Here is a 26781-nt window from a genome sequence, read left to right as displayed (position 1 = left end):
CTGCCTTCCAATGCAGGGGATGTGGGTTTGATCCCTGGTCGGGGAACTAAAATCCCACATGCTGGGGGGCAACTAAGCCCGTGTGACACAACTAGAGAGCCTGCGCACCACAACTAGACAGCCTGTGTGTCGCAATTAGAGAGCCTGCACACAGCAACTACAGAGCCAACGTGCTCTGGAGCCTGTGTGCCACAACGAAAGATCCTGTGTACTGCAAATAAGACTCAATGCAGCCAAAAATAAATAAAAATAAATATTAAAAAAATTATAATAGCGCCAAAGCACAAAACATCATCTAAAGAGAAAACAAAGGTCCCAAACTGTTTTGAGTTATAGAATTTCTCCCCAGGATTCTATTTACCAAAATATTTTTTCAGTCTAAAACTTTTTTCAGTCTTAAAACTTCCTCCAGAAAAAATACATATGCTGAATTGATTAGGTATTACAAAAGGATGTGTGTTCAAGCAGAAGTATTTTAGCTTCTTGAACTTCTTAGGGATATAGCCAAAAGAACTGCAAAGATGTACTCAAACAAGTACTCGTACACACATGTTCATAACAGCACTATCCACAAAATCAAAAGGTGGAAACAACTCAAATATTCATCAATGGATGAATGGATAAAAAACTGTGGTACATACATATAATGGAATATTATTCAACCATAAAAAGGAATGAAGTACTGACACATACTACAATGTGGCTATACTTTTAAAACATTATGCTATGCGAAAGAAGCCAGAAACAAAGGTCACATATTTTATGACTGCAGTTATATGAAATATCCATCACAGGTACAGACTGAGATGGAAAGCAGACTGGTGGTTGTTAGGGGCTTGGGGACAGAGGGGTGGGGAGGAACTGCTTAAAGAATATGCAGTTTGGGGGATTTCCCTGGTGGTCCAGCAGTTAAGACTCCGCCCTTCCAATGCAGGGGGCATGGACTAGATCCCTGATTGGGGAACTAAGAGCCCACAGGCCATGCAGTGCAGCCCTCCAAAAAGAAAAAGAATATGCAGTTTTAATCCGGAGTGAAAATATATTTGGAACTAGACAGAAGCGGTAGTTGCAAAATATTGTGATGTAATAAATCCCACTGAATTGTTAACATTTAAATGGTTAATTTTATGTTGTATGAATGTCAAATCAATTAAATAAGGGTCGTTTTCTGTAGGAACCATAATCTCGCTCTATAAAATTCCCTATACTTAAAAATCTAAATTGGTCATCTGTGAAGGAGAAACTGCAATGCTCCAAAAAACAAAGTGTCATCTAATGTCAACAAATATCTTCTCTCATTCTGGTGGGTACAACCATTCTGATATTATCTACCAAGGCCAAGATTTGCATACATTGTAATCCAGCACTTCAATTCAAAAATAAAACGAAGTGAGAGAGTGGCATGGACATGTATACACTACCAAATATAAAACCAATAGCTAGTGGGCAGCAGCCGTGTAGCACAGGGAGATCAGCTCGGGGCTTTGTGACCACCTAGAGGGGTGGGGTAGGGAGGGTGGGAGGGAGACACAAGAGAGAGGAGATATGGGGATGTATGTATATGTATAGCTGATTCACTTTGTTATACAGCAGAAACTAACACACCATTGTAAAGCAATTATACTCCAATAAAGATGTTAAAAAACAAAAACAAGACAAAAATAAGCACACATTTGCACTAAGAAACAAGGACAAAAATTTTCATCTCTTCATTATACATAATAGCTCCACATCAGAAACCCAAATATACATCAACAGTAGGAGAAAGGATAAATAAGTAAAAATATATTTGTACAATGGAATATGTAAAAGCAATGGAAATAAATGAATTAAACCTACAGAAAAATACATGAATTAATCTCACAAACATGTTAAAGAAGTTGAATATATTAATATATACACACTGTTTTTTTTTTTTTGTTGTTGTTGTTGTTTTTGCTTCTTTTTGTGGTAAGCGGGCCTCTCACTGTTGTGGCCTCTCCCATTGTGGAGCACAGGCTCCGGACACGCAAGGCTCAGTGGCCATGGCTCACGGGTCTAGCTACTCCGCGGCATGTGGGATCTTCCCGGACCAGGCCACGAACCCGTGTCCCCTGCATCGGCAGGTGGACTCAACCACTGCGCCACCAGGGAAGGCCTACACTGTTTTTTTAAAAAAGGGAATCGTTCACTTTTTTAAAAAGTAAGGAAGTGATTACCCTAAAAGTCAGAATCACAGCTTGCTTTTATGGAAAAGGGGCACAAAAATGGAGTTCTAGTAATGTTTCCTTTGTTGGTTGGAGTGATGGTTATACAACTATTTGCTCTAGATAAAATAATGACTAATACGTGGGTTTTTTAGAAATCCCACAAAGATGTATTGGGTTGGCCAAAAAGTTCATTTGGGTTTTTGTAAGATGTTACGGAAAAACCCGAAAGAACTTTTTGGCCAACCCAATATTTTAAAATAAAATGTAAATGCTGCTCTAAAATACATACGACTCAAGATTATACCTCTCCAACAATAAATATTTCTTAATGAACTACAGCACTGATTCTGGTTAAAGCCAGAGTTTTCTGGAAAAGATCTATAGATATAAGATTTGATCTCTAAATTTATGAAAATAGTCTTAAACATCATAGTCCATACATATGACATCAAGTAACTCTTATATAGTGAAAAAGTTATGGAGTTAGCTGAGTGTGGCAAGTGAGCTGAAGAGATCTGGTTCTTCCCCTGGGGCCAAGGAGAGTGGTGTGGGCTCTGCTAGGGTAGAGGAAGGGGGCAGTCATTGGGCAAGAAGGAGAGAACTTATCAAAAAATAGAAGGCAGAATTCCCAGCACAACAGGGAATGTTGAAGCCTGGGGACTGCTGTTTCCATATTCACTCACTCACACACTCCTCCATCCACCCATCCATCCATCCGTTCATTCATTCAACAGATCTCTATTTACTCTGTGCCTGGCAGGCACTGTAATATGTTCTGTTCATACAGAATGGGCATTTAATAAAACTAATAGCCTTGTGGCAGAGACATATTCAAAACATAATCACACAAATAAATATTTAATTTAAAGTTGAAAAAAAAAGTTAGGGAGTTAATGTAGCATCGTAATAGTCACCATTACTATATTACCTTCAATTTATTAAATGATTAAATAAATTAAGAATGTCCCCGGGCTTCCCTGGTGGCGCAGTGTTTAAGAATCTGCCTGCCAATGCAGAGGACACGGGTTCAATCCCTGGTCCGGGAAGATCCCACATGCCACGGAGCAACTATGCCCGTGTGCCAGAACTACTGAGTCTGTGATCTACAGCCCGTGAGCCACAACTACTGAGCCTGCACACCACAACTATTGAAGCTCGCGCACCTAGAGCCTGTGCTCTGTAACAGGAGAGGCCACCGCAATGAGAAGCCTGTGCACCGCAACAAAGAGTAGCCCCCACTCGCTGCAACTAGAGAAAGCCCGGGCACAGCAACGAAGACCCAACGCAGCAAAAAATAAATAAATTAAAAAAAAAAAAGAAGGTCCCCAAATGAGCCCAAGATCTTATTTTCATATGAATGAATTAGAAAAATGGGGTAATTTTATTCCAGATCTCGAAAATGAAAGATAAAGGGAAGAAGAATTGTTGGGAATAGTGGACAGAGAGAAAACTGGGTTTACCGTGCAGAGGAGATCCAGAAGGGCTGCTGGATAGACCTGGAACAGGGCTACAGCGACCTCCTTGCTTAGATGTCAGTTCCTGTTCAATCTCTTCCAGCCCAGCACTCTTCTGGAAACGGCTCATACGATTTACCACTCGTGGTGACATATGTGTTCGAACACAAGGCTGGCCACCATAAGGGTTGATTGGGAAAACGTGGGAAGTCCCCCGGAGCGTACTGACCACAACCCAGCGACAGTCATGGCTGAAGCATATGTCTTGTACCTAGAAATGAAACAAGGAAAAACAAAAAAATGATTGAAACTACTTGGATTTACCTAAGAATATCACAAACATATTACTAAATATGAACAGATATGCCTGCCTGGGGACTTCCCTGGTGGAGCAGTGGTCAAGGATCTGCCAAAAAAGACCCAACGCAGCCAAAATAATAATAATAATAATAAAAAATATAATATAATTAATTAATTTTTAAAAAGAAATGCCTGCCTGGTTACCAAATTTACCTAACATCAGATTATACTTTCAAAATGTTTCTTCTAAAGATTAGATTCATGGTGAATACTGATCAAAACTCCACATAAGGGATTTGATAAGATTTACAATAGGGAATTCTGTTCCTTGCTGTATACAGTGCCAAGTCAGAAAATAGGACCTAGGTGGTTTCACCCTATAGAGCTATATATATATATAAAAAAAAAGGTTTTCCCTGGTGGCGCAGTGGTTGAGAGTCCGCCTGCCGATGCGGGGGACGTGGGTTTGTGCCCCAGTCCGGGAGGATTCCACGTGCCGCGGAGTGGCTGGGCCCATGAGCCATGGCCGCTGCACCTGCGCGTCCGAAGCCTGTGCCCCACAATGGGAAGGGCCACGGCAGTGAGAGGCCCGCGTACCCCCCAAAAAAGAAATAAGGAGTCAAGATTTCAATTCTGGAAGGTTGATTGTGGGAGTGAATGCAGGGGAATGGATTTGCAGTGGAGATGAGGGTAACTAAAGGAAAGTTAAGTAGAAGTTTCTTCAACAGACACAGATATAGGACCCTGAAGAGAGGTGGGAAGAGAAAATGTCTCAGAACACCCAAATGACAATCCAAATGTCCATCAATGGATGAATGGAGAAAAAAGATGTGGCATGTATATATACACAATGGAATATTTCAGCCATGAGAAAAATGGATATCCCCCTAACTGCGACAGCATGGATGGACCTTGAACACATAATGCTAAACCTGGTAAGTCAGACAGAGAAAGAACTTTACAGTGTCACTTATATGTGAAATCTAAGAAAAGCAAACCTGTAAAAAACAGAGTAAAATGGTGGTTACCAGGGGATGCGAGGCGGGGATAAGACTGACAGTGTTTAAGGGTACAAACTAGTAATGAGTAGTAAATAAGCCAGAGATCTAATGCACAGTATACTGATATAGACAATAATGTTGTACAGTTATTTAATGTGATAAATATGGGTACAATGGCAATCACACTGCAATGTATAAATGTATCAAAGTAAGCTGTTCACCTTAAATTTACACAATGTTACATGTCAAACTTATTCAATTGAAAAACCACTCTGATAACAATGGAAAAAAAAAAGAAAAAACTTATGTATTTGCAGTGGTTGGCAAACACCACAGGCCATAAGGTCTCTCTCAGCTATTTCCCTGCCCTTCCAGTGACAAAGTAGCCATAGAAAATATATGTAAATCAATGAATGCAGCTATGTTTGTAAAAAAAAAAATTATAGAAAAACTGACTGGCCACAAACTTGATCTAGGTAAAGTTAGTCACTAAATTGTATGATATTTATCAGGTACTGAAATACAGAAGTCCCAGTATTTTCAAATTAGCAAACTGAATTTATTACTTTTATCTTGATATCAGTCTAATGATGACAACTTGAACAAAAATGTCTCTGTTTACTTTTATACTTTAAAAAGGTACAGGTAGGGCTTCCCTGGTGGCGCCGTGGTTGAGGGGACACGGGTTCGTGCCCCGGTCCGGGAAGATCCCACATGCCGCGGAGTGGCTGGGCCCATGAGCCATGGCCACTGAGCCTGCGCGTCCGGAGCCTGTGCTCCGCAACGGGAGAGGCCACAACAGTGAGAGGCCCACGTACCGCAAAAAAAAAAAAAAAAAAAAAGACAACTAAATAAAATTCCATATTGTTCTAACCAAGCCTTTTAAAAAAAGGCAAATCACAGATACTTAAGAAAGATTTCTATGTTGACTAAATGATAAACTAAAATAATAAACTAAAACAAATGTCAAACCGTGCTTTAAAAAAAAATAATCCAGGGCTTCCCTGGTGGCGCAGTGGTTGAGAATCCGCCTGCCGATGCAGGGGTCGCAGGTTCGTGCCCCGGTCCGGGAAGATCCCACATGCCGCGGAGCGGCTGGGCCCGTGAGCCATGGCCGCTGAGCCTGCGCGTCCGGAGCCTGTGCTCCGCAATGGGAGAGGCCACAACAGTGAGAGGCCTGCGTACCGCAAAAAAAAAAAAAATAATAATAATCCAGACAAAAAAGTATGGTAAAATAAAGATGTTTGTGAGTAGGATTTAAAACTTGTGAGTAAAACTCCTCAAGCAGTCAAAGAAGCCGATTTTCAGTGTATCAAATCTTCAAATAAGCCTAAATTCAGCTTAAAATCTTGACTAATACTTCAGAAATATTCTACAAGCAAAAGCTATAAGTATTCATCAAAGTACAAGAGCCTGGAATCTTTGAAATAAAAAAGAAATTTTAGTCTTACATCAAAACAGCATGTTTCATTGCTAGACAACTGACAGACCAAAATTATCAATACATGGATAAACCCCAAACTGAGCCCCATGCCTGCCCATTTCAATTACTGTGACACATCCAAATGACACATTAATGTTATAATTAAAGAATCTCCTGATTCTTTACACTGAGAAATTCTAGAATTACAAATAAGAAGTCATTCCTCAAGTGCTTTACCTCTCTGCTTCACTTACACTAACTTTCAGCTAAACGGCTTATAGAAAAGCAGGAGAAAAGGAAGGGGTAGGACAAAGAAAAGTGTAAACAGCAGAAGCAAGAGAAAAGAAACACAGTACCAGACAAATTTAATATTATAGTATCAAATGCATTAACACAAGCCAGAATCAAATATATAAAGAAAACTATCTTGAGGCTTACTGAGAAACTTATGTTCCATCCACAGCGGAACTAAACCATGTTATCTAAAACCTTTTTCCAAAACACTTATAATCAAGATGACTTCCTGGTCTGTCAATGAAAAGAAGTTTCCTTCTTTCATTTTAAGAATACTTCTGATATGAGGTGGTACTAACAAACAGTATCAAGGTAAGAAGACAGAATTCCACCTAAAAGCTTACTTAGAAAACTGCTATTAGAGAAGTGATTCTGCTCTGTGACCTTAAAGACACATCAGGATACATAAACAAGCAGAGAAGAGTTGCTAAAGACATCAGCTGTCAAGAAACTAGAGAAAGTTTAATCCTTTAAATAACATTACAGAGGATAACAAGCCTCCTATCCACAAAATGCAAAATGATACAACTGTTCATGTTATCAAACAAGTTGGGTGGTTTTTCATACATTATTAAAAATAAGAAAGACTGGGAACCCTCATTAGGACACTCATTATTATCAATCTGGAGCTTTTAAATAAGCAAATGTCAGAATTCTTAACTAATGAGATATAAATAAGAAATACAGAGTGCTTAATTAAATGTTTTGCAAATTTCTATTCGGTTATAAAATTTATTGCTCTTTAAATGTATTATTTGGCATATTTATAACATCTCACACTTGCTTCTTTTTGTAATGATGTAAAATTTGGCTATGAGAAACCAATTAGGCATATAGAAAGCTGAAGTATTTGTTCCTTAAAACATACTGCAGCTATATGCCAGTAATTCTAGTTTATACAAGTATTTTTTTCAGCCATCTAAATCAATGAAATTGATTTACTCATCCAAACAATATTTGGGGCAACCAAAATCTAATATAGCAGACATATATGGAATAATTACGTCCAACATTTTATCAAAACAACCAAAAAAACAAAAAACAAAACAAAAACCTCGAGCGTATATTTCATTCACAGAACAGGCTGAATTCAAATTACATATAAAACAAGAGTATTTGAGCACTAGAATTAAGTGTTACTACATTTAGGCATCTAAGATACAGAAATGAGCATCACACAAGGCTCCACATTTATGCCGCAAATTTACCCCCCAATCCCAATCAACTAATAATAGCAATTTAAAAATTCAGCGTCATTTTAACATCCTAAAATCTAAAGCAGAGATTCTCTAACTTTTAGTAGACTAAGAAGCAACTAGATTATTTGTAAGAAATACAGATCCTTTGGTCCCACCTTCAGAATTACGATTCAGGAGATGTAGGGAGGTCTTGGGGGAGACATGACCAAGAAATCTGCAGTTTTAGAACTCAGATAATGGCTCTGATACTGGCCTGAAGTCTGTAATATGGAGCTAGAAAAAAAAATAAACTTACCAGAAATAGCAGTCCCCCAGCCCCACACCAAACCTTAGAAATTACATAAAAGATACTCTTTTTTTAAAATGAAGTAATGGCAATGATTTCCTAGGGTGTGAGTGGGGCAGAAGATTGACTGAAAAGGGCAGGAGGAAACTTTCTGAAATGATGAAAATGTTCTATACCTTGATTTATGGTTGTATAGATGTTAAGTAGTGGATGGCAAATAGAACACCCAACCTCCAACCTTCACTCCCTCACCTGCTACCACTACAGATACTTCCTACGTGCTTCCCAAAGCCTCTCTTACAGAAGGTGTTGAAAAGTATCCACTTTCTTGACAAAAGGAATTAACATCACTGAAGCTGTCCTTACTCCTTGAATTCACCTTACTGCTTTGAATTCACCTTACTGCTTTGAATTCAGAAATGATGCCCACTGGAGTGGCAATTATAAAGCGATCACAAGAAAAAGAACAAAAAAAAGTCACTGAGACACTGTACCAAAACTGGCAGCAGCCTGCTTGTAAAGTGAGAAAAATAAACCCTGGGTTGTTTTTTTTAAAAACCATTGTTTTTGTTTCTGTAGGCAAATACATGCCTAATGATTCAATTACTAATTCCCTTTCCAACTCTCTTTTAAAAAGAAAGAAAACACGAAAGCAGAGAGTACTTGGATAAAAAGTCTCAAATCCCAGAGTACTATTCTTCCACAAGCCTGTAAGAATGGCAATCAAAATCGTAAAGTACCATATCACAAAAACTAAATAGCCAAGGTCCATGCCTTCAGATGAGGTTATGTTAATGGCAATAAATTTGCTTGAGAATAAGATGCTTAGAATGGAGATGTGGTAAAGACAGCTAATCCACACACACCCTCTATCTCATCTGCCTACTCCCTCCCCATATCAATTATTCAGATTCATTTATTTATCCAATAATGCATTCATGGGAACCCTATTACATGTTTTGCACTGTTCTAAGTGCTAGAAATTTGAAAATGAGCTATCAAATAAGCAGCACGCTGAACTCTTGGGCATCTATGCCAGAGAAATGAAAACTACGCTCACGTAACATACTCATAATATCCCCAAAATGTAAATAGTCCGAGTGGATGTTTAAACAAACTGTAAAAGTTAGGTTACTTATAAAAGGGTAACCTGAGGGAACTGTTCAGTATCTTGACAGCAGTGGTGGATACACAAACCAACATGTGAATAAATTATATACACCTAAACACACACACATACACAAACACACACACACACACACACAAGTACAAGCACATCTGGTAAAATCTGAAAAAATCAGTGCATTGTGCCCCTGTCAATATGCTGGTTGTCATATACTCTAGTTTTGCAAAATGTTACCGTTGGGATAAACTGGGTAAAGTGTACAAGGGATCTCTTAGTACAATTTCTTACAAGTGCCTATGAACCTATGATTATTTCAATAAAAATCTAAACAAACAAAAAAAGCGAATGTGACGCCTTGTAAACACCACAGAGCCAGCAGTGCTAGTGCAGCCGGCTCCTGCTGCAACCTGAACTTGAGTGGAGACAAGGATGAGGGGTGGCCCAAAATGCCAAGGAGTGCGGTGTGAACCGTGGCAGTGATGGGAGTGGGGGCAGAAAGAAAGGGGCTGTGGTGCCTGGACACTCGCTGGAAGCTGGTGAGCAGCACCGCTGCTGATCGGGAAATAACTGGCACCGACACTTGGCCAAGTGAGGAAAAAAGGCTAACGCTCCTGGCTGCCCCCATAATATCTAAAGACTAGCCTCCCCTGCCACCAAGACAGGGAATAATGAGATCCCCTGGCAGCCGTCACTGGAAAAACGGGCATGTGCACCTTAAACACATTCGTCCATGTTCTCGTGTAGAGGGAAACAGCCCATGCCCTCATAGGGGGAAAAATACCCTGGAACGAAGTGTAAGCACAGTTCACAGTAGGGTAGAGGAGCTAAGATGACCTTGCGGGTGTACTATTGTTGTCGTTTATGTAGATAAATGTATAACTAGTATTAATGGCTTAATTGATTGTGCTTACATGCTTTTAAGTGTCAGGGGGTATCCTCTGCCACGTAGAGTGAGGTGACAATGCGACAAGCCCACGACAGCTCACCTACTAGGCTTCCAGTTCCTTCTCATGTTATGTAATATAAACAACAGAATCCCAGTAGGAAAAAGTTGAGGTAGAGACTTAATGGCTGCTGAAGTACACAGCGGTGTTATCCCAGTACAACATCGCCACCTGCCTGATCCAGCAACCAAGTACGCTCCCTTTTTTTATTTTTTATTTTTATTTATTTTTATTTTTTATTTTTTTGCGGTACGCGGGCCTCTCACTATTGTGGCCTCTCCCGTCGCGGAGCACAGGCTCCAGACGTGCAAGCTCAGCGGCCATGGCTCACGGGCCCAGCCGCTCTGCGGCATGTGGGATCCTCCCGGACCGGGGCACGAACCCGTGTCCCCTTCATCGGCAGGTGGACACTCAACCACTGCGCCACCAGGGAAGCCCTCCCTTTTTTTAGATGGCAGCTACTAACCTGCTACCAGGTTCTTGTAACTGAACAACTGACCCATGGAGGCTTTGTGATTTTCCAGACCCACACTGGGATGAGTCAACTCAAATCTGATGATGAGCATGGTGGGAAGGGCCCGACAGGGCTTGCTAGTCAAGTGGGAATGGTATATTCCAGAATATATTCCAGAATGGCCCTAGGAGCACCTTGTTTTTACCACTACTTTATCACCCACTCTACTGCCTGAAGCAATGCCACTGGTTCTATAAGCCCCTGAATCAGAGAGTTTCCTTTAAATGCCTGACTGATGGTTTGGCTAAAATGAAAAGTGATGGTGTCCACTGGCCCAGGGCAGCTGCACAGCACCAACAAAAACTGTGGATGGACAAATCTAAGGACCAGTCAACACAGCAGAATAATGGAAAGCTGTCACCTCTACTTTGAGGGGTCACTATAACTGTGGACCAATCATGCCCATTCATTTATGTATTATGTACGGATATTTTTGCACTACAATGACAGAGGTAATACATGTAGAATGCAGAGTTATTTTACAATCTGGCCTTTTAAAGAAAACTCCTGCTTTAGACAAATACTCCAAAGGACTAGAATTGTTATATTTATACCGAAACTTGTCATCTGCCGATGGCCTTGCCAATGGTCTGTTTGCCATGAAGTAGACTACATACTAGCAGATTGCAGATGTCCCTCTTTTAGGGCCATGAGCTATGCAAGCAAATCATGGCTGGTAACTGAAGAATCTGGGTCACTAATGCCCAAGGTAAGAATCCACCCATTGAAGAGAATGGCTGGAATCAAGCCACTGATCAGGCCTGCTTTTTGCCCTGCCTTGTACAGTGATTTCCATCTAAATCCATCAATTATAAATCTTTGTCCCATCTATTATCCAGTTTCATATCACTCAAAGTATACACGATGTCATAATTTAAAAGTATAAATACACTACAGGTGCTGGGGTTAGTTGCTGAACTATTTATTAGGACAAGATAGTTGACAGGATTGCTCAGATATTTGCCTTTTTCCTTATTTGTTCTATCAAATGTTGAGAAAGTGTTATTAAACTCAGTTTTAGGTGCATAGACATTTAAAACCTCCTGATAATTTGACTTGAACATTATGAAATATCTCTGGTAACAGTCTTTGTCTTAACCTCTATTTTACTTGATATTAATGTAGTCAAATTTTTAATATTCTTATGTTTATTATTTGCATGACATACCTTTTAACATGCTTTTACTATCATATTAAAGATTCAAAGAAAATCTTTAATAGATAACTTGTTCCTTTAGTTTGAAGTTCTTTAGATTTGAATATATTAAAATTTAATATAATTATTTGTATGATTGAATTTTGATGTACCATTTAATGTTGTTTTCTGTTTATTCCCTCTGTTTCTTGTGCCTCTGCTCCTCCCTTTCTGCCTACTTTTGAATTAACTGAACATTTTTTAGAATTCCATTTTATATGAAGTTTTGTCTTTTTAGGTGTAGCACATTGAACCTTGAAATAGTATAGTTCCTTGCTCCCACTGAAGCACCAATGGTCCATTATGCTATAGTTATATGCATTACATGTATACAATATAAACCTGATTATAAAATTTCATATGTAAAATTTCTTACATATAAAAATTATTTTAATATTAAATTTCAAATTTTAACATTCCTAACATTTTAAATGAATTACAAGAAAGAGAAAGGGCTTCCCTGGTGGTGCAGTGGTTGAGAGTCCACCAGCCGAAGCAGGGGACGTGGGTTTGTGCCATGGTCCGGGAGAATCCCACATGCCGCAGAGTGGCTAGGCCCGTGAGCCATGGCCGCTGAGCCTGCGCATCTGGAAGCCTGCGTGTCCGGAGCCTGTGCTCCGCAACGGGAGAAGTCACAACAGTGAGAGGCCCATGTACCGCAAAAAAAAAAAAAAAAAAAGAGAGAGAGAGAGAGAGAGAAAGTGCTCTCTAATAAGAAATTGATCATTTCTCACATACTTCATTACTTCCAAGATATCCAAGTTTGCTCTAGTATCATTTCCCTGTGCATGATTTCTCGTGTGGCTGTGCAAGGTTTATTGCTTACTCCTTCATTCTTAAATGATACCTTTGCTGGATGGAGAATTTTTGATTACCAGTACTTTTTTCTTTCAGTCCTGTAAACATGTTGTTCCACTGCCTTCTGACTTCCATAGTTTCTGATAAGAAGTCAACAGTTTGTTCAAATGTTATTTGTCTGTATGTAATGTGTTATTTTCCTCTGGCTACTTTCAAGATTTGCTTTGGTTTTCAGAAAGTTTACTACGGCGTTCTTGTTAAACTTGTGTTTTGTCATATTCAATATATTTTTTCAATAAATTTGGAAAGTTTTCCATCTTTATTTCTTCATTTTTTTTTTTTCTGCCTCATTCTCTCTGTATCCTCTCCTTCTACACAGATTGAGAGGAATTTTGCTCCAGGATGGATCATACACAGAGTCTCAACCATACCTGATTTGTATGATTTTGATGAAGAGATCTGAACTTTGGAGCTGATGATATTTTAAAGAAATTTTAGAGTTAGAGAAGATGTTGTAATGTGTTGAGATCTTCAGGAATGTTTGTATGGAGTAAATACATTTTACACATGAAACAATCCTGAATTTGAAGGGTCAGAGGGTGGACTGTAGTGAGGTAAATAGTGGCTCTAAAAAAGACACATCCAGATCCTAATCCCTGGAACCTACATACAGTACATTATAGACCCAAAGAGTGACTATCACCTTATATGACAAAATATGTGATTAATTTCTAGATCTGGAGAAGTTATCCTGGATTATCAGTGTTGACATTAAGTGGAAACACAGGTACTCTTATAAGATACAAAGAGGAAAAGACACAGAGAAGAGGAGGAGGAAATGAGACCATAGAGGCAGATACTGGAGTGATGTGGCCATAAGGCAAGAAATGCTGAGGGTCACCAGAAGCTGGAAAAGGCAAAGAACAGATTCTTTGTTACAACTCTAGAGGGAGTGCAGCCTCACCAGCACCTTGATTTTGGACCTTTGCCTTCCAGGACTGTGAAAAAATAAATTTCTGTTATTTTAAGGCAATTTGGTTTTGCTCTGTTATTTTAAGGTAATTTGTTATGACAACCACAAGAAAGAAATGTGGAGTAAATTTGTATATCGTCCAGAACAATGTGAATTTAATGTTGTGGACTGCCTGCAACTGAGGTAGCTGGGTGGAATGGCAAGCTTATGTTAAGATTTTCATAAACTGCCAAACTATTTTAAAGAGTGGCAGTACCATTGTACATTCCCAACAGCACTGTACGGAAGGTCGAGTTCCTCCACTCATTGACTTTTTGAGAGTTCCTTAAAATGTACTGTAGATACCAGACAACTTGTACCTAATCCAAAGGGTTTCTCCTATGTTTTCTTCTAAAAGCTTTATAATCATAGATTTTATATTTAAATCTGTGATCCAATTTCAGTTAATTTTTGTATATGGGATGAGATATGGATTAACACCTTTTTGTTTTTTGCACATCAGTACCCAGACAGACAGTCTATTACCATTGTTGAAAAGACTAACTTGTCTCCACTTTGCACCTTTGTCAACAATCAATTGTACAGGGCTTCCCTGGTGGCGCAGTGGTTGAGAGTCCGCCTGCCAATGCAGGAGACACGGGTTTGTGCCCCGGTCCGGGAGGATCCCACATGCTGCGGAGCAGCTAGGCCCGTGAGCCATGGCCGCTGAGCCTGCGCGTCTGGAGCCTGTGCTCCACAACGTGAGAGGGCACAACAGTGAGAGGCCCGCATACAGCAAAAAAAAAAAAAAAAAAATCAATTGTACATGTGTAAGGAAACGTTCCTGAATGTTATTTAGCTTTAATAAGTCTTATGATCAGGTAGTGGTAACCCTCCAACTTTGTTTTTCTTTTCCAATATTATTTTGCCCAGTATAAGTCCTATGTACTTCCATATGAATTTGAGAATTAGCTTGTCAATTTCTATCCAAAAAAATTTTTTTTAAATCCTGCTGGGGGCTTCCCTGGTGGCGCAGTACTTGAGAGTTCACCTGCCGAGGCAGGGGACACAGATTCATGCCCCGGTCCGGGAAGATCCCACATGCCGCGGAGAGGCTGGGCCCGTAAGCCATGGCCGCTGGGCCTGCGCATCCGGAGCCTGTGCTCCGCAACAGAAGAGGCCACAACAGTGAGAGGCCCATGTACCACAAAAAAAAAAAAAAAAAAAAAAAAGAAAGGCAGGGTACTTTCTCTTTAATTATCAATTTTTAGAGTAATGAGTTTGCAAACAAGCAACATACAGTAATGTCCAATACCTTGCTTTTAAGTATCATTATAAATCATGGGTTTATATATATTAAAGATGTTTCATTCTATTATAGAAAATGTAATGCAAAGTCATGAAAAACAACATTTAGACTATTGGGAAAGAATGGACTAGTCAATAAATGTTGTTGGGTCAATGAGCTATCTCTCAGAATAAACTACACAGAAGTGTACTGGTATATGCACACCTACAGGCTCTGTGAAAGAATATTTGGGATTTAAGGCTATTAAAAAACATCTCAGTATCTACCAAGTGATACTAAGAGTATTAAATACAAGTAATACACTCTGCATGATGCTTAATTCAAATGCTCATGAAATTATATATATGGATGTGCGTGTATGCATGTGTGTGCGCATGTACACGCATGCATATGTGAGCAGTGATGTGCTGGTAAATGCTAAAAGCTGGCTCCCTAAAGAAAAAATAACCCTGATTTTTAGCGTTGCTGATTTCCACTGTGTAACCACTCCTAACGTGGATGATTTCAATCTACCAATATAATGTCACTACATCCAGAATTGGGGCTGGATGTGCATAACTGATTCTCACTAGCAACTGTGAGCTGGCTCCAGCATACCACTGAATAGTATGCATATAAGTTATATACATTATAAAACTTGATTATTTTCTGGTATATGTGAATATGTATGTATTTACACGTATGTGTGTGTATGTATGCATGTATAGAATCAAAATGCCTAGGAGAAGGTCTGGAGAGATGGCTATCATATGGATGACAGCGTTTTCTCTGAGGCTAGAAATGGTATTATGGCAGGGGGAGAAGGATAAATGGAACTTCTGTCTTATCAACATTCATTGAATTGTTTACCTACTGCTTATATATTTACTGGATCAAAATAGAATAAAAACTCTTAATTATCTGACCCAGTCCAAAGAACAATATGAACTCACTAATATTAACGTTAAGCTCCAATATGATACAAATAACCAGTTGGATTAGACGTCATATTACATAAAGAAAACATCTTCTGAAAAATATACAACTTACTTTGGCTTCAGTTTCTCCCCTGTGAAGAGTATACAGATGATGGACAGCACTTTGTGATGAGGACCAAGGATGAGTCAAAATTTGGAAGACATGGAAGTCATGGCCAAGGGTATCTGTTGTGACTAGAAGCATTCCTAAAGGACACACCAAAAAAGGGTAAAAATATAAACCATTATGTATGTGGATGAAATATTTTCACAAAGCATTCATCATGTTTTAAGATATTACCAAAGGGAAAAAATGACCAAAAATATAAGAAACTTCCCAAAATATAAAAATTAAAACGCAGGATTTTTTTCCTACGGGAATACAAAACCTAACACCACATCAGTATACAAGCATAATGACATACTACATATCCAGGTTTTGCAATGTTCTCATACAACTAGTAGAGAAAAGTTTAAATGCCTGAATTTACAGAGTTCACAAGCATTTTCAGATAGCAATCTGGTAACAAAGAATGCAAAAGACTTTCCTCCATGTAATTAAACCCACTTCCACTTTTTCCATTTCTCAAAACCTGAATTATAAGTTCCAGTTTACCTACTACTACAACTAGTGATATCCTACTCAATTCACCAGTTTAAAACTTGTTTCTACTCTAGCATAGTATTTACTTAAATTCCCAACAGTGTCTTTCACAAAGCAAATTTTGATGAGATGTCATAGCTAAGAATTCTGTGCCCAACACAAGGTCACAAAAATTTTGTTTTCCTGTCCAATTTCTCAGTTTTGTATTTAACCTTTAGGTCTATCATCCATTTTGCATTAATTTTTGTATAAAGTGTGAGGTATAAGACAAATTAAATTTTTTGCAAATAATGTCCAATTGTTTCAGCAGGCTTACGTGAAGAGACTATTTATCCATTAAATGTTTAATCTACTCTAAATCCACTGTCAACATGCCAAAGATCAACTGACTATACATGTGTAGTTCTTTTTCCGGAAGTTCTATTCTGTTCCATTGATTTCTATGTTTATACTTTCATTAATACCACACTTTCCTAATTTATGGTAACTTTGAAATCAAGTAAAGCAAGTCCTCATTTTCTGACCTTTTTCAAGATTGTTTTAGCTATTCCAATTCCTTTGCCTTTCCAAACACAGATTCAGCTTTTTGATATCTACAAACAGTGGCAATAATGGACATCTTAACAACATTGATTCTTCTGATCTATGAACATCTCATATTTCTTTAATTTTTTTACAATTTATTTTATTTATTTATTTTTGGCTGTGTTGGGTCTTCGATGCTGTGCACGGGCTTTCTCTAGTTGTGGCAAGCAGGAGCTACTCTTCGTTGAGGTGTGCAGGCTTCTCATTGTAGTGGCTTCTCTCGTTATGGAGCATGGGCTCTAGGCATGTGAGCTTCAGTAGTTGTGGCATGTGGGTTCAGTAGTTGTGGCTCACGGGCTCTAGAACGCAGGCTCAGTAGTTGTGGTGCATGGGCTTCGTTGCTCCATGGCATGTGGGATATTCCCAGACCAGGGCTCGAACCCATGTCCCCTGCATTGGCAGGCGGATTCTTAACCACTGCGCCACCAGGGAAGCCCCAACACCTCACTTTCTTGATATGTGTGTTCTCTGACTTTTTTTTCTTGTTCAGCACATTGATTATAAATATATTTTCTTAGAGCTACTATAAATGGTACTCTATTTCAATTATCAATTTTTCCTTGTTAGTATATAGAGATATAACTGACATTTATATATACGTGTGTGCATACCTATATCGTCTGCCAATTCTAGGAGTTTTTATGTAGATTACATGGAATTTTCTTTCCAAACATATAGTATGTGAATAGACACAGTTTGATTTTTTTCCTTTCCAAACCGCACACCTGTTTTTTTTCTTTTTCTTGATGTACTACATTTGCTGAGGTAAACAGGAATGGTAAGAAGCAATATTCATACCTTGTTCCATATTTTAGGAGAAAGTATTCAATCTTTAAGTATGATGCCAGCTGTATATATTTTGTAAATGCCCTGTATCAAGTTAAGGACATTCCTTTCTACTTGTAATTTGTTGAGAGTTTTAATAATGAACAGATGTCAAATTTTTCTAGTGCTTTTCTGCACCTATGAGATGATTAACCTGGTTTTTCTTCTTTGGTCAATTAATATGGTAAATTTTAATAATGAAAAGTTATCAAATGTGGAACAATCTTGTATTCCTGGGATAAACTCCACTTGGTCAAAATCCTTTATTATATGCTGCTGCATTGAATTAGCTAAAATTTTGTTGAAGATTTTCGTGACTGTGTTCCTGAGGGATATTGATTTGTAGTTTTCTTTTCTAATAATCTGTTCGTCTATTTCTGGTATCAGGGTAAAGCTGGTCTTGTTGCAGAATGTTCCTTTTATTTTCTAGAAGAAATACTTAAATAAATTTCCAGTAGAATATGCCAGTAAAACTATGTGGGCCTTTTTGTGTATGTGTGTGAAGATTTTTAGATATTTATAGTAATTTAATTTCTCTTTAATTTAAATTTTGTTAATTTAAAATGTAATTTTTCTTCTTGGAGGAATTACTCTCTATAACTCAAGGATACCGTCTGTAGGGTCTTTAGTACACTTTTTCATTCACGATACTGAAAATTTGTGTCCTTTCTCTTCTTTTCTTGGCAGTCTAGCTAGATCTTTTCAAGGAAACCATTTTGGTGTCATTGGTTTTCTCTTTTCCATTTCACTGATTTCTCTTACCTTCCTCCTTTTGTTATAACGACCTTCTACTACTATATCCTTCATTTTACTTGCTTTAGTTATATTTTCTCTTTCTTTTCTCAAGTTTCTTAAGGTTGAAGCTTAGATCACTGTGTCAGGAAGATATGTTTTTTAGTTTCCAAATGTTTGGGTATCTTCTTCATTCATATACTGATTTCTAGTTTAATTCCATTACGACAAGAAATTAGTTTTATGTCTCAGAATGATATATCTTGGTAACTGTTCAATGTACACTTGAACACCTGGTGTGTCTTATCAGTGTCAATTTAATTTAACTGATAGTGTTATCAGGATCTTCAACATCCTTACTTATTGATTGCCTGCTTTCGTGTTCTATTACTGCATAGAAGTTAACATCTCCAAGCATAATCATAAATATGCCTTTTTTCCCAGTTATATAAGCTCCCTAAATTTCAGAACTTTTTTAAAATATAAATTTACTTATTTATTTATTTATGGCTGTGTTGGGTCTTTGCTGCTGAGCACAGGCTTTCTCTAGTTGCGGTGAGCGGGGGCTACTCTGTTGCAGTGAGCAGCCTTCTCATTGTGGTGGCTTCTCTTGTTGCAGAGCACAGGCTCTAGGCATGCAGGCTTCAGTAGTTGTGGCACGTGGGCTCAGTAGTTGTGGCTTGCGGGCTCTAGAGCGCAGTCTCAGTAGTTGTGGCGTACGGGCTTAGTTGCTCCGCAGCATGTGGGATCTTCCCGGACCAGGGCTCAAACCTGTGTCCCCTGCGTTGGCAGGCAGATTCTTAACCACTGTGCCACCAGGGAAGCCCCAGACCTACTTTTTTTTAAGTTCATACACACTTAGGATTATTATGAGTTCTTGGTGAATTACCTCTTTTATCATAATGTCCCATTTTAACCTAATATTTCCCTTGTTCTGAAGTAAGTTTTTTCTGATATTGATATCACCACTTCTGTTTTGCATTAATTGGTATATGCATGGTATACACTTTTTTATTATTTTGCTTTCACAATCAATATATTATAAAATGACCGTGTTTTGGACAATCATCAGGATCTAGTTTTGGGGTTTTTTATTCCAAACTCAGACTTTTAATTGCTGTTTGTACATCGTTCACATTTAGTGTGACTTATGGGTAGGGTTGAATTTACATCTACCATTTTGTTATTTTTTTATTGTACCCTTTTTTCTGATTATACCCTTGGTTTTTTTTCTTTTTTAAATTTTTGTTTTATATTGGAGTATTGTTGATTAACAATGTTGTGTTAGTTTCAGGTGTACAGCAAAGTCATTCAGTTATACCTATACATGTATCTATTCTTTTTCAAGTTATTTTCCCATTTAAGTTATTACTGAATATCAAGCAGAGTTCCCTGTGCAATACATAGGTCCTTGTTGGTTATATATTTTAAGTTGTACCCTTGTTTTTGATTTTTGTTTATTTATCTGCTCTTGCTTCCTTTCCATTCTTTGGATAATTTCACTGTTTTTAATATCCAATTTTAATTTGTCTATTGGTTTTTACTAGTTGTTCCAGAGATTATAATACACATATTTAAATTTGTGTGTGTTTGTTAATATTTTGTCCAGAATTTTTATTTGTTTTCTGTGGGAAACAGAAGCAGAATCATAGTTTTTAATTCCTAAAACTTTTCTTTGCTGAAAGAAAAGATTATGAAAGAATATTAAGCACCTGTAGAAAGATAAAATAGGCATTTATATGGGAAGATGAAGTATATTTGAGTTTGCTGTTTATTGGCTAATATAAGGTATAGCTCTAGTCATTACATTAGATTAAAACATAGCAATTTTAGATGAGAGTGCCTTGGCTATTTCCAAGAGAATACATTTTAGATGATGAAAAGTGTCATTTATTGAGATCTACTTCAAATCTCTAACATTTTATATAACACTGCCACCCACTCTGCCTAGCTATCATCATGAGGTCACTGACATACTTAATACTCTTTCCATATTGTTGTTATTCAAACAATAAATTTCTAAGATGGGACATGTTCTTTTTTGTGGACAGTATTTGACTCCTACTTTTTGCTTAGTTACGGTAAGTCTGAATTATCACAATTCAACTACTATGTTCCAAATCCACATTCCCACAAAATTATTTTCTGCATATGACAAACAATTCAGTGGAAACATTCTAACAGCAAATGTGATGAACTTATATTTATATATTACTCATCTACTGAACATAAACTTCACTTGGTTTCTTTTATTAGCATATCAACATTTTACTCATAATTAGCATTCAAATAATATTAAGCCAATCAAAACTATTATTGTTTTACATATGAAAGATAATCACAGATTAAAACTTTTCAATGTGCTCCTAGTTTTTCAAACTGACATCAATATCTGTTTGGTTTCTAATATGCAAAACAAACTGAAATTTTAAGAGAATTAGTCCTTTGAAAATTTATCCTTATTATCGTCTGTGTATCCTGTCTCAAAAGTTTTCTTTTTCCACTTCTCCATGCAAATGTGGCTTCTATAATCCAGCAATGAGCTCACTTTTTTGACAAAACTTTAAAATAATTTTTTTTTAATTTTTAAAAAGTAGAGAGGAAAGGAAGAAATAGCTAGTATAATACTATACCAATAACATGCTTTCTTTTAATTTATAATTTCCTCTTTTGCACATCTGCTGGGAGAAATGACAAGCTTCTTTTTTCTAGAAAACAAGTTAAAAAGCAGATATACATAAAAGGAAAGACTTGTACAGAGTAGACTGTGGCTTGAGAACTATTTATGCAGCATCAGAAGACTAAACCAGACTCTAGCCTGGCCATAAACTAAACCCACGCCCCAAATGAGGTGCCAAGCCACAAAAAGCATTTGCGTCATCTGGGAATACAAGGAAAAGAAGGACTTCTAATTATAGGGCCTGGAAGCGGAAGCCTAGAGTGATTAGCTGTTTAGGCGCTGCTGTATGTTTATCTGGAAGCTTCCTCTCCTTCACTCTCAGCCTTAAGTTTGATAGATGAGCGTTAGCATTAGAGGGTGGGGACTAAAGCTGCTGATGGTACATGGTGTTCTCCAAAATCTGAGGTAGCTGGAGACTGAACATTAAGGCTTTTGCGGCCTCGTAAGAACATAAGTCTTTTCAACTGGGCGTCAGCTGGTTAACCCGAAAGGCAAAATTAAAGAGTAGCAAACCTTGACTGGGCATATGCTATAAAATCTTGGAAACATGAGTAGGGAAGCCTTTTTTGCTATATACTATTTATAACACCTACCTAATTGTATGGTTCTTTATCACATACACACATATGAACTGGAAGACAAATTACCAGCTATTCACACTCTCTCCAAAAAGAGACATATGCTGGGTCATATAGAAATCTTTACAGGAATTCAGATTATTATCACTCATAAAATAATTGTATGTTTTAGTATTAACTCTTGTGAATTTAATACTTCCCCATCAATACTTATACAGATGGAAACTTAAAATTATTAAAGTCTGTAATCTTTAAATGTCCTAACATCTTCATTTAAATAATTATTTTCTTCCTTTCATTATGCATCATGAAATTGTTAAGCTTCTAAAGACATCTTTGGCCACATCCAATAGGTAAATATTCTAGTATTCATTACTTTCAACAGTTTATTCATCCAACAGACATAGAGGAAAAGTGGTAAATGTCTATGTATATCCTTATTGTTCCAAGTGGCTGGATATATTTCTTGTCACAAGCCAGAAAACACACGCATTTAAAGTGTACAGTTTGATGACTATGACAAGTATGTAAACCGATGCAGCTACTACCATAATCAAGATAGAGAACATGTGAAAAAATTCCCTTGTGTCCACTTGCAGTCCATCCCCTCCCCATCGCCTGGCCCCAGGCAACCACTGATTGGCTTTCTGTCATTATGAATTAATATTGCCTACTTGAGCATTTCATGTAATGGAATCATGTAATATTTTGCTAAACCTATTCACTACAGGTAAGAGTAGTCTGTGCACTTATTTATATTATTCAGTAGTGTTCCATTATATGGATATATGACAATTATATATCCATTAAGCAGGTGATTCTTATTTTTGGCCGTTGTGGAGATTCAAGTACAAGTCTCTCTGTGGACATATGTTTTCATTTCTCTTAGGTGAATATTTACGAGGGGAATTGCTGGGTCATATGTACACTTAACTGTATAAGAAACTGGGAAAATGTTTTTCCAAAGCGGCTGTATCATTTTACCTTCCCATGAACTCCATAATTTTGCAACATTTGGTATTGCCGCTTTTTAAATTTAATCACTTCAGGGAGCACTTGGTGGTTTCTTGTGGTTTAAATATGCTGTGTTCCTTGGTGATCAGTGATGTTGGGGTGCTAAGTGGCTATTTACATATTTTCTTTTGTGACATGATTCTTCAAATCTTTTGCCCATTTTAAATTGTTTGGTCTTTATTTTATATACATTAGAAGTATATTTATATTACATTATGAAATACATATAAACTTATATATGTATATATTTATCTCAAATATTTTCTCCCAGTTTATGGCATCCCACTTCAATTGCTTAACCGTAAGTTTCCCAAAAGGTTTAAGGAAGACCAATCTGACGGTTTGTTTTTTTGGTGTCCTATCTAAGAAATCTTCCCCTATCCCTCCTGGGTCACAATAATATAATCCTTCTGTTTTCTTTTTGAAGGTTTATAGTTTCAGGTTTTAAATTAAGTCTATGATTGATTATGAGTTAAATTTTTGTGTATGGTGTTAAAAAAAAGTTTACTTTTTCCCAAATGGATATGCCAGGTGTTCTAGCACCGTTTGTTGAGAAAACTATGCTATCCCTAACGAATTACTTGACACTTTGGTCGAAAATCATATGACCATAAGTGTTTGATCAATTCCTGGATTCTATTCCATCCATCTGACTATATTTACTCAAAACCATCTTTCCTACATTACTGTAGATTTATCAAATAAGTCAGAAATTTAGGTAGTTTCAGTTTTTAAAATTTACTCATCTTTTTCAAGATTGATTTGACTATTTTAGATCCTTTGAATCTCCATATAATGTTAGAATAAGCTTCCGTTGATTATTTTTGGTTTAAACATTCACTTTTAATAAAGCTAACTATTAGTGAACAATATTAACACAAAACATTCATAGGATATCAAAGCACAACAGTGATAAAACATTTTTATGAAAACATGGTTTTCTACCATAACTGAATTAATAAGTTTTCTCACCATATAATTAATTGTAACATCACAACATAGAAGGTCACTACGATGGCAAAAATGTAAAATTTTTAGATAGAGCAGTTACCTTGGGAACATTCTTATGTACCAACACAGTGCTACCATCCTCAAAGAAAAATTATATACACAGATACAGATAAACACACACGCACATACACACACAGCAATACTAAATTAATGTCACAGACAATCATTGCTATAAGTTCATAATAAAATACATTGTGAATTGAGGTTAATAGGATTTTGGTAGACAGATCAGTTTGCTTAGAAGACGTATTTTATGTATTAAGACTATAAGATATAAATTGAAAGGTAAATTTGGAAATTTAGGAATTTCCAAAGGAATGCCATTTGATGTACTTCACAGATGTATGAAACAGAACTTTAAAATTTTCTGATTGGAGTGTGTGTGTGTGTGTGTGTGTGTGTAGATATACATATATAGTTAGAAATTCAGCAAGCTATACACTTAAGATGTGTACAAGTTGTACCATATAACTACAGTTCAATAAAAATGAAGATGAACCAAAACAATAACAAGGGTGAGGGAACAAGATAACATTGGTGGTTTTACCTACAGTGAAAGAAGAGAGGGAAAAGATAAAGATGCTAAAGAAAGAAGATAGAGAGTTAAAACATTACCCTTAAGGGGGAAAAAAACACACCAAAAAATAAAGAAAGAACATAGCAGTCATAGAGGGATGTATAAGAAATACAGATACATAGTGAAGAGTCAAGAAAAAGGTCTACAAGTCTCAGATGTGCAGCGTGGCCAAATGAGTGGTCAAAGCACCATTATTCATGAATTCCACTGTGTATATATGAAAATATAACAGATTTCATTGAGGGTTCTAACAGGGGAGATCAGAAACCATGTAACACATAATGATTAGATGGAAGATTAAATTTGGTCATCACTTAACACTTTTATTTTGGGTATATTTGCAAACGTAGCAAATATTAGAAAATAGGTCTATATCTATATAGACAAATACAATGGCTTCTTAGCCCATCAAAGAGATATGACTTGAAAAAAGAGAGACCAACAACAATAACAAGAACAATCAAAAACTTCCCATGAAATAATGGAGGTATGGGGTTGGGGGGAGTGAACTTAGTTCATTTTTAATTAAATAATAATTTTATTTTTTCTATGCTATTTGTAAGACTTTGGTAAGACTTTGTTAAGATTATATTTATTAATTTTGAATAGACTCCTGATTTCACATTTTCCTTCTCATCCTCCATTCCTGCACCCACTTCCATCCTTTCCCACAATAGGCACCCACCATAATGAATTTAATATATGTCCTTTGAAATATGCTTATCCTTGAAAAATACTTAAACTGTTTTCAGAGTACTGTTCAAAATATTGAATAAAAAGATATTTAATACATGGCAAGAATATAGACCAATCTGAAAGAAGAAACTGAAACAAGCCTGAAGCTAGGGGAGGGCCAGAGCATTCTAGATGAGTGGTAAGGAGAAGGGACAACAATATTCAAGTACTTAACTGTTTTAAAGTTGTCCCTTAAGAAGTTTAATTCAACCTTGGCTACTCTGCCTGTATGTACTTGGTTATAGATATCCTACTTTACCTTCTTCAAAATTTAATACTGGGTCTATATTGTTGTTGTAGCTATAGTGTTACAGGCATATATATTTACTTTACGTTTTTACACAGTATGCCACTGTATGCATTCACATCTTTCATTAGTTCATTCAGTATTAATTGAGCATCTTTGCTGTGGCAGTGGTGGCAGTGAAGGAGCAGGGCCCCTCCTTACTAATGGACATCCAGGATTCCAGGGCTGGATTAGCACTTTCGTGGGCTCTGGACATTTTTGCCTTCATGGACCCCCCCACCCCTCCAGGAAAAAAATATTTTATGACTACTGTTGGTGTTTTTAAACTTGTATTAAGGCATTCTATCAACCTAAAAGTTTATATATATATTTGCATTTAAAAGGAATGAAACGTTTTGGTGAGATCCTAAAATTATTGTGGGCCCTAGGCATGGTGCCTACTGTACTTTATGGCACATCAAACCTGAAAAGTTTGACTCTCATACAAGCCCAGTACCACAATGAACAAAGAGAAGACAACAAATTCTCCAAGGAGCAATCCATTACATGAGTAAAAGACATCACTTCACAAGATGAAAAAACAGGAGAGTAACTACAGACCTCTAATGGAAACATCCCCTTGTTGGTGGCGGGGGGCGAGGGGGGCAATAAACTCTTCAAGCTGCTTTTGCATTGTTAATGATATAGTATGACTAACAGTAATAAACCAAAGCTGTCAGATGAGAAGAAAAATCTAAAGCCACATAATTCTATAAATCGACGAGGCATAGACGTTAACAAAAAATCAAGACAAGGTATTTTTCTGACGACTTGCTATGATCAATGGGGAAAACTGTGCAAAAAAGAAAAATCCAACTTTTTAAATGATTAACCTAAGACCACCATCACCTTTCGATATATAGCATTTAAGTAACCAGAAAAATTTCAAGTCTGTTAAAGATGCAGTCAAGCATCCAAAGGGGTACATGTTTAATCTACTTTACTAGAGACCCAATGTTCATTTTCCTCTTATTAATGGATGGAAAAGCAATTTCCCTGCCAAGGAAGGGTAATTATTTAAAATGTAGATGTGTTGCCCTTCACAGCTCTAGGCTACTCAGTTGGCAGAAGTAACGCCTCTGGAAATCAGATCAATTATTTACCGAATTAAAGACAACAGGTCTGTTTGAGAAACGTCAGGCTGATTGCAAGGAGTTGAGAATTTCTTCCTTACATTTCTAATTTCCAATTTAATTAATAAATAAATACATATC

At 37.2% G+C, this 26781-nt stretch overlaps 1 protein-coding gene across 6 annotated transcripts in view; it reads right to left on the bottom strand.

Annotated features, from left to right (window-relative positions):
* Positions 1 to 26781, bottom strand: part of BCAS3 (BCAS3 microtubule associated cell migration factor) — a 564511-nt gene that overhangs the window by 357712 nt on the left and 180018 nt on the right. For all 6 annotated transcript variants that reach the window (XM_059047562.2, XM_059047561.2, XM_067021771.1 and 3 more), the window contains exons 14-15: positions 16014 to 16147; positions 3650 to 3914 (exon numbers count right to left, since the gene is read on the bottom strand). In XM_059047562.2, the coding sequence (XP_058903545.1) occupies positions 3650 to 3914; positions 16014 to 16147 (399 nt within the window). The remainder of the gene's footprint in view (positions 1 to 3649; positions 3915 to 16013; positions 16148 to 26781) is intronic.

This window comes from Kogia breviceps, chromosome 19 (genome assembly GCF_026419965.1).
Source record: "Kogia breviceps isolate mKogBre1 chromosome 19, mKogBre1 haplotype 1, whole genome shotgun sequence".
NCBI classification, from domain to species: Eukaryota; Metazoa; Chordata; class Mammalia; order Artiodactyla; family Physeteridae; genus Kogia; species Kogia breviceps.
Note: the sequence above shows the minus strand (reverse complement) of the source record. Positions and strands in the feature narration are given on the sequence as shown.